Source organism: Nematolebias whitei, chromosome 1 (assembly GCF_014905685.2).
Source record: "Nematolebias whitei isolate Nwh7 chromosome 1, NemWhi1, whole genome shotgun sequence".
Taxonomy (NCBI): Eukaryota; Metazoa; Chordata; class Actinopteri; order Cyprinodontiformes; family Rivulidae; genus Nematolebias; species Nematolebias whitei.
In genome coordinates, this window is record NC_056498.1 from 18,160,397 (window position 1) to 18,169,770 (window position 9,374).

The 9,374-nt window shown below is 41.5% G+C and overlaps 1 protein-coding gene across 1 annotated transcript in view; it reads left to right on the forward strand.

The window, feature by feature from the left end:
- The window catches only part of ccnb3 (cyclin B3), a 14,664-nt gene that overhangs the window by 4,387 nt on the left and 903 nt on the right, over positions 1 to 9,374 (forward strand). The window contains exons 4-10 of the mRNA XM_037682812.1: positions 2,934 to 3,046; positions 3,153 to 3,306; positions 3,392 to 3,490; positions 3,624 to 3,716; positions 6,207 to 6,344; positions 7,765 to 7,920; positions 8,063 to 8,212. Coding sequence (XP_037538740.1) covers positions 2,934 to 3,046; positions 3,153 to 3,306; positions 3,392 to 3,490; positions 3,624 to 3,716; positions 6,207 to 6,344; positions 7,765 to 7,920; positions 8,063 to 8,212 — 903 coding nt within the window. The remainder of the gene's footprint in view (positions 1 to 2,933; positions 3,047 to 3,152; positions 3,307 to 3,391; positions 3,491 to 3,623; positions 3,717 to 6,206; positions 6,345 to 7,764; positions 7,921 to 8,062; positions 8,213 to 9,374) is intronic.

Consider the following 9,374-nt stretch of genomic DNA (forward strand, 5'->3'; position numbering starts at 1 on the left):
TACGTGATCAGTTGGCTTTCAATGTATGTGCTGTTAATAACTCTCAGCTACTACCACACACAATTTTAGCTCTATCTGTACAAACTGACTGAGTTCTAACCAGTTTGGTGTTTGAGATGGCCATCTTCACTGAGATTAACTCCCAAAAGTTCAATCATTACTTTCTAAGAGTGTCATTAAAATATACCCAGTGTTTCACAAGATATTTTCCTAACAAGCCACTTGTGGACACTATCAAATAATCATTTGCTGCCTTTCATTACAATACTAAAGCTTCTCAACTTGTGTAGCACGTGTATAAATAAGTAGATGAATCAATCCATTAGTTTTTATAGAGTACTGGATTACTAAAATATTCAGTAGCTGCAACTTTGCACTCCTGTTTCTGTTCGGTTGGTTTTTGTTTCATGCTTTGTAGATAATGTTCCTGAAGCCCCCCCCCCCCCCCCCCCTCCCTACAGATCATTTTACCTGAAATATTTCCTGCATAAAACTACATCAGCTCTTTTCTAATGTGGCTGTGGACCCATTGGTTTTTACTCCATCTAGTCAAAATGAATCCATCACTACTGGTTTAGTAGCACACAACAAGTAGGGATCTGCTGCCGCCTGCCTCGCTCTTTTCAGCCATCACCACCGTGGCTCTGTGGCTGCTGTCAGCCTAATGAATGGAAAATGCCGGAGCTCTTCCTCGTCTCCTCGGGCCAGCTTACGGGTGCGTTTTCTATTTTGCACTAAGAAATAACAGCTGCAGGGCTGTCGTGTCGTGTTGCTCTGCAGGAGGCAGAGTGGAAAAAGCTGTGCAGAAAGTACCACAGCTGAGGAAATGATGAGCTTTCAGGCTGATGATGATGATGGCTCACACGCCCTGCGTGCGTGAAAACGCACATCAGCATTAAACGCCAGTTTGTGAGGTTCTGGTTGATATTTTTGATTTTCAATACATCCAGTTGGATTTAAAATCGGTAGCCATCCTTATGGTCCACAGATTAAAGAGTAATTAAAAAGGCCTTTTTGAAATGGGCTTTGATTCTTTTAAATCTACAAGAGGTTGTAAGAGTAAAGACTAATAAATGGATCATATGAAACTGGGTAACATAAGTCAACAAAACGTAAACTAAAACGTGAGGCATGCTCAATAATCCAGGTAGATTAATCTAACAAGGTTGAGTCAGGTCATCCGGACAGATTCTTCTTTGTAGAAACGTTTCTTCTTTTATCCAAAGGACTTCTTCAGTCTGAGGAGCTGCAACAAACTCAGTCTTTAAATAGCACCTTCTCATATGGGATCAACCAGTTTGCTTCTGACAGCCAGAACTAGCTGTTCACATGATAAAAGAGGACCATCAGCCTAACAATTGGTTGTTAGTGCCCTGATGGCCGCTTGCTATTCAGAGGGCTGAGTGATACTAGCAATAACATCATTGTAAGATGGAGGTAGTTGAGCATGGAGGCCCCTGTTTAATGATTCATTCATTCAACCTTTATTTAGACCGGTAAATCCCATTGAGCCTCGCAAACTCATTTACAAGAGACCTGATATGATGGACGGGTTATCTTCACAAAGATGGCCTCCTTTATTCCTCTCTCAAACCAACTAAGCTAAGGATGCATTCACACCAGTCCTGTTTAGTCCGCTTTAATCGAACTCTAGTCCGTTTGTCTAGAAAGTCCGGTTTGTTTGGGGAGGTGTGAATGTGCAATCGAACTCTGGTGCCAACCAAAAAAAGCGAACCCTGGTCCGCCTAAATACCTAGGTCTCTGTTCGGTTGAAGTGAAATCTAGCTCCAAAATCAGGAAGTGGACTACAGCCCAGGGCATTCTGGGTAATTGCAACCAAAACAAACACGCATGGTCTCCATGGTCTTCTGTCTCATCTTCTGCTCCTGCTGAGTCCATTGTTGGAAAATGTTTGTTTGGCACATGTACCACAGACAAAACCGAAATCTTAAAACCGCTAAAATTTGATGCCACTCTATTTTGTTTTTTTATTTCCAGAAGTAAGCAGTGTTGCCAGATCTCCCGATGGAAACAAGCAACCAGTTCTATGAAAACAAGCCCAACTGGCAACCCACCACATTGTGTAAAACAGAGGCTGTTTTTGAACAGTATTAACATACATTTATTAAGGGATTACACAGAACAGCAAAATTATGCTAAACACTTTGAATAACATATTTTTAAGCTCTGATTAAAAACAACAACATTTTGTATATGTAATTTTTTTCTACATATTTTTAAAATGCAAAACATCCTGACATCTGCGTGTGAGCGGAGCCCCCTAGTGGTCGGCGACAGTATGAGTGTTCGGGGTGCACACCCACAGACGTATATATGTCTATTGTGGGTAGCAATAAACAGGAAACAGGAGCGTGGAAGGGACAAACTACCTACTATCCCTCATCTTTTGCTTTATTGTGCGGAGCTGGACGATGATCAACCAGTTTCACTTGGAAAAAAAGTCGAGCCTAAATAACCGCAACCGGCGACTCACCAGTTTTGCAAGCGACTTTAGAAAAGAACAAGCCCAAAGTCGCTTATAATAAGCGGACTTGGCATCTATGGAAGGAAGTTGTGCTCACTGTCTTCTTCAGAGGTTTTTGTGTTGTTTCCTTCAGTAGTTCTTGTAAGCAAATGTTCCAAATTTTGGTCCCCAATCGAACTTGAGTCTACCGGACTATCGGGTGTGAAAACGACCTAAAACACTTGACTCCTAATGTTTTTGTGCCCCATCATTCATGTGGGAGTTCAAGTTCCTGCCGAGGAGTGTAAATAAGACGTATAACTGTTGTTTTGCTTGGCTTTTGATCAAAAGATTTCATAAAGCAGTCAGTTGTTGCAAATGATTGTTAATCTGTGAAAATCTATAATTTGCTGTTGTATCGGTGCATTATTTCAGTCTGAAATAATCTTAATTCCTACTGCATCTCCAGGCTCATAAGATTCAGATCAGCCTTCCAGGGAGGAAGAAAGAGCCGGGGAAGAAGTCTGTAAAGAAAACAAACTCCACCTCCGTTCCTGCAAAGAATCAAGCAAACTCAATAAAGTAAATGGTTTTTATTGCGTTTATTCTCCCCAGATGTGACTTCTTGCTCTTTGTGTTGTAATTTCTTCAGTTTTGGCTTTAAATCCCAACCTCTCGCCCTCCGCAGGTCGTCATCTGTGAGCTCCGAGGGAACGACTACTGAGAGGGAGAAGACGGATTCAGAGGAGGAGGAGAAGCAGGTCTCGCCTCCACTAGAGGAGCTGGTGGAGGCTCCGCCCCCTGCTGCTCAGAAAACGCCGGTGCACCTTCAGAGGCAGCTTGTGAGGAAAATGACACGCTTCATAGGAAGCTGTGCAGAAAAGATGGAAACAAATTTCTATTTCTTGTTGTCTTGTTTTCTTTTAGATTCCAGAGGAGTTCGACATCGACTCCGACAACTCCGAGGACTGTTACCTGTGTCCAGAGTACGCAAAGGATGTCTTTGACTACCTGAAGCAGAGAGAGGTGAGCTGACACAGATGCTAGAACATGTTTCTAATCGTTCAAGTTGCCCTCGGTGGCTCTGATAAAGGTCACTCCAGGGAGTGACGCCGAATGTTAAGGTTGTCGTTCTGTTTGCATCTCTGCTCCGGCTCAGGAGAAGTTTGTCCTCTCTAACTACATGTCCAAGCAACCCAGTCTGAACCCAGAGATGAGGGCAATACTGATCGACTGGCTGGTTGAAGTTCAGGTGAGTAATCATGACACATCTGGGTAAAATTTATGTTGCGTAAAAAAAGTTTTTGTGGTTTCCAACCAGGAATGTTCTCAAAATGCCCCCATTTTAATGTGTAAACCTAAGAAGCCAAAAGGGAAGATTTAAAGGAATGTTAAAGCTGCTGGATGTGATGCATTATTGTTACTACGGTAACCACATGTGTGTGTCTCATTCCTTGGCGGTACTGGGCCTGCCACGATAACTAATATTGCTGGGCGATTAACTGTCTCAGAAATTATTGCGATAAACGATAATATTGTTTGAAATTTGACAGTTAGTAATTATTGTTTAATTTAAGAAGAAATGTCGGTTAATTTTTGTGTGTAGTACCTTTTTTCGACCACCGGATGGCAGTATAAGACTGTTTAAACCGAAGGATGGAAAGTGAGGGAGCAAGCGTCACTTTAAGAAAAATGGGAGGGAGGCCTCTTGACGTGACATGGGCTGTCTCTCTTCGGTTCTCAAAGTGGTGGACGCTCTGTGTGGTTTGTGCTCTTTAGCATAGCATTTTTCACAAAAAGCTTTTAATTAAAAAAAATCAGTAAACAAGTTCTCAGCTTCTTTTTGAAGGGAAAAACAACTTTTTACACGAAGGCACGGGTTTCAACCATGAATTTTGGAGCTTCGACAAGAAGGAAGTTTTTCCCGAGGTCGACCTGTTAGCTTAGCTTGTAGCTTAGCTTTTCAGCGCAGCTGCTTTTTAACGATCCAAAAACGTGATTTTGGACGGTTAAAATGGATTTTAAAGAGAAAAGACAAAGGGAGGGGTCGTTGAGGAGCACCAGAGTTGAGCTTTTTGTCATCCAGTGTCTTCAGTAGAAAGAGAGAGAAGAATAAACGATGAAGCGATAAATGAAAATGAGGTCGATAATTTTCATTTATCATGCGATTAATTGATTTATTGTTTATCGCGACAGGCCTAGACAGGACTCTTAAAAAGACAGGCAGACGGAAACAGAGTAGAAAGTGATCCTGAGGCAGTCTTGATGAAAAGATTTCTGAATCTTAAGGAGCAGAAGCATCTGGCCCTCGAGGGCCACCATCCTAAAAGTTGTAGTCATTTCCCTGATTCACTTGAATTACTCTTGTTAATCACTTTCTAATTCAAATCAAGTTTTTTGAGCAGAGATGTGTGAAGACATGCAAGAAAGTGGGATATGAAGATTAGGATTGGACCGTAATGGTTGTGTACAGTTTTACTGTACACAATGTATGAAATATAAAACGAACAAAGGCCTTTCACTTTGGTCTTGAACAGTCAATTTTGAGCTCTGATACATTGAGAGTTTAGATGTTTGGATCCTATTAACTGCAAGAATCTTTATTATCCCCAAGGGGCAATTTGTTTCAGTCAGTAGTCGCACCAAACATTCATACTAGACAAAACATTGAGACAATAAAATAACAGAAATCATCACCGTTTGTTGAGAAGACTGATCTCTACAGGGATGAATGAGTTTTTCAGTCTGTTTGATCTACATCTGGGCAGCAGATACCTGCGTCCACATGGAAGCAACCTGAACTCAGCATGGAGTGGATGATCAGGATCTGCCAGAATCAGCCTGGCCTTGTTCACTGACCATGTCTTGTGTAGGTCAGTGAGGTTCTGTAGGTCAGTGAGGTTCTGTAGGGCTGTACCAGCAGTTTTGCTGCACATCCTGACAATCCCTGAGACTTTGTTCCTGTTCTTACATGTCAAAGGTCAGTTTGTCATCAAGAACCGTTCGCAGATATTTATCTTGATGCACCACCTCAGCAGCTTCACCGTTAATGACCACAGGAGCTGCAAATGAAGAGCCTTTTCTGAAATCAATGACCATCTTCGTCTTAGAAACATTTAACATTAAAAAGAAGACTCGGACCATTCAGTGAAGGCCACAGGCCCGCGGTCTGGGTCATCACTGCTGAGAAGGGACAGGATGACGGCGTCATCAGCAAGCTTTAAAATATGGCAGGCATTTTGATATCGTAAAGTCCATCTTTCTGTGACCTTATGAACTTCGAACGATGCTTCTAATGTGAAGTGTGTCTGAGCTACAGAGACATAAAGAGAACTTGCTTTGCTCGGTTTTTATAGTTTAATTTATTTTTGTCAAAGTCCCAATTTTATGTGGAAAATGTTCAGTTTTATTTCCCAGTTTTCATTTGTCATTGAATATACTGCTACCAAAAGCCAACACAATATTTTTAATAGAGTTCTCACATTTTGATGCATTGTTTATTTGTCAAAGCTGCAGGAGTGGGGAATGAAAAATTCTGACAATAACAAGTAAATAAAGGCTGAATGAAAACAAGTGTTGACTGAAAAATAATAGTAATAAGAGCTCTTTGATGCTTTTGCACTGGCACCCTTCATTAATCCTCCAGGCAGCCGGTGTTGAAGAAAAACTCATCTGGAAGCAGAATCCAGACTGTTCTCGTTGCTGCGATCTTTCTGTTCTGATTCTGTCTTTGCCTCTGCAGGAGAACTTTGAGCTGTACCACGAGACCCTCTACATGGCCGTAAAGATGACCGACCACTACCTGTCAAAAACTCCCATCCAAAGAGAGCTGCTGCAGCTTGTCGGCTCCACAGCCATGCTCCTAGCTTCCAAATTTGAGGTGAGGGGGGTTTTAAACTAGGCCTGTCATGATAACAAATTTTGCTGAGCGATTAATTTTCTCATAAATTATTGCGATAAACGATATTGTTTGAAATTTGACAATTATTAGTAATTGCAGTCAAATTTAAGAAGAAATGTTTAAATTGTTTTTGTGTGTAGTAACTTTTTTGACCACCGGATGGCAGTATGAGACTGTTTGAGCTGAAAAAGAGAAGAGAGTAAAGAAAAGAGAAAGGGAGGAGTCGGTGAAGAGCACCAGAGTTGAGCTTTTTGTCTTCCGGTGTTTTCAGTAGAAAGAGAGAGATGAAGAAATGATAAAGCCGATAAATGAAAATGATTGGCCTCATTCTAATTTATTATGCGATTATCGTGACAGCCCTATAACTACCGTACTTGCCACCGTACACGTCGCACCGCCGTGTAAGTTGCATCGTCCAAACATGTCTAATAAAGTGGGAAGAAATATAAATAAGTCGCTTCGCCGTATTAGTTGCATCTTTTATGCGTCACCGCTGACAACCAAAAAATATGGGCCGGTGTTGTGCCAAAAATCGATTGGCTGCCAAAAGGCAGCCGTGGGAGCGTGCACGGGAGGACTTTAACAAGACGTTAACAAGATTAACGCTTAAAACAATTATTTGTTTGCTCGAAATTATAGTAAAGGTGTGTCTCAGTCTAACTTTTCCTTTATAAATGCACTTTGATGGTCAAATCAGCTGCATTTCTCCTGGGTGGTGGCGAAATGCAACCGATTTGACGTTTGCTCCAGGAGTTGTGGAGCGAGACGAAGGTGGCTTAGTATGGCAAGCCAAGTGTCTCATTAATAGCCACGTTTACCTATTAATGAGACACTTGGCTTGCCAGATGAGTCGAGGGCCCTCTAGTGGCTGAAAATGATAGTGTTCAATAAACATAACTGGTTTGTTCCACTTTGGAGTAAGCTGTTTGGGGGAAGAATCAGTTTTGTGTTGTGTGTTTCCTTGACTGATGAAGCCTTCTGGATGGAAGGTGAAACATTTCAGCAAAAAAAAAAAAAACTTTCCAGATGACCTGACTGAAAATTGATGGATTGTATACCTAGATCATTGAGCATGGATTATTATTATTATTTTTTTTTTTTTTGGTTGTGTTCAATATTTTCCATGTCGGAATGAATGAAATCATCATATCTCAGCCAAAAATTTGGTTATAAATGCGGGGGGGGGGGGGGGGGGACATACGTAACTCGTTTTGCCATACAAGTTGCAGGGCATGTTAATTTATGCAAAAAGGTGCGACTTATATGGCGAAAAGTACGGTAAGTAAAGCTGACAACCGTGAGGGTTTTAACACCAAAACTAACACGGCTCCATTAGGGGGCCTGTAAGGTAAATGATGAGCAACATACAAGTAACATTTTTATTTTTGTGATCCTGCAGGAGCGCACCCCGCCCTGTGTTGACGATTTCCTTTATATCTGTGATGATGCGTACAAGAAGGAGGAGCTCATCTCCATGGAGGCCAGCATCCTGCAGGCGCTGTCGTTTGACATCAACATTCCAGTCCCGTATCGCTTCCTCAGACGCTATGCCACGGTGTGTTGGTGTGTTTTCTGAGCTCGAGCGCAGCCTGGACGACGTGCAGCTCCTGCCACCACCAGTGTGTTGATCGTATGAGTGTGGGATGCTTTTGTTACTCTGCTGCTCTTGAGACTGCTTTCTTTGGCTGTCTCTGTAGTGTGTGAATGCTGGGATGGACACCTTGACTCTGGCCCGCTACTACTGTGAGATGAGTCTCCTGGAGATGGACCTGGTGCCAGAGAGAGGCTCACTGGTTGCCTCGGCCTGCTTGCTGATAGCGCTGGTTACCAAAGACCTGGGAGGATGGGTGAGTTAAGCCCCACACCGTCTTAAACAAGCCATACTATCCACACAAACCTTACATCGTTGTCAGATCAAATAAAACATTATATTATATTATTGATGGGTTGGAATGAGTAGTCTCTTTATATCAGGAAAAGGAGTTTACTCACTGTAATTTCTGGACTATTAAGCGCACCTGAATATAAGCCACGCCCACTAAATTTAGAGGATTTAAAAAAAAATGCCTTTATTTAAATTTTATGAACTTGTTTTTTTTTTTTGTTTTGTTTTTTTTTTGTTTCGTTTTTTTGTTTGTTTGTAGAAATCTTATATGCCTGTGATCTCCAGGCTCACAGGTGGCACTTCATTAAATACAGGTCTGACTCTGGTGTGGACGTCACTGCACACTTTTGTCATTCAGAAATGGTGGTTGAATTTCTTTTTGGTGAAGGACCCGTAAGATAACTCCACCCGGAAATGTTCCCATCGTCACTGGACCGAGGCTCATTTAAAATGGACTGACGCAAAGTGGAGAACTGCTCTGTGGTCAGAATAATTGAAATCTGAATGTCTTCCATAGGCCTGTCACGATAAACAATAAATCAATTAATCGCGTGATGAATGAAAATTATCGCCCTCATTTTCATTTATCGGCTTTATCGTTTCTTCATGTCTCTCTCTTTCTACTGAAGACACTGGATGACAAAAGGCTCAGCTCCGGTGCTCTTCACTGACCCCTCACTTTCTCTTTAAAATTGCGTTTTTGGATGGCTAAAAGCAGCTAAGCTATAAGCTAAGCTAACAGGCCGACCTCAGGAAAAAAACTCTTGTCTTGTTGAAGTTCCAAAATTCACAGTTTAAACCTGTGCCTTTGTGTAAAAAGTTGTTTTTCTCTGCAAAAAGAAGCTGAGAACTTGTTTACTGATTAAAAAAAAATTTTTTATTAAAAGTTTTGTGTGAAAAATGCTATGCTAAAGAGCTCAAACCTCTGAATGTATGCCATGTCACCATGTCAGCCCATGTCATGTCAAGAGTCCTCCCTCATTTTTTTTTTTTAAGAGATGCTGCGCAATTGTCCATCCTTTTGGTTCAGACATTCTTATACTGCCATCAGGTGGTCAAAAATGGTACTACACTCCAAACAAATCAACATTTCTCCTAAAATTTGACAATTATTTATTGTTAAA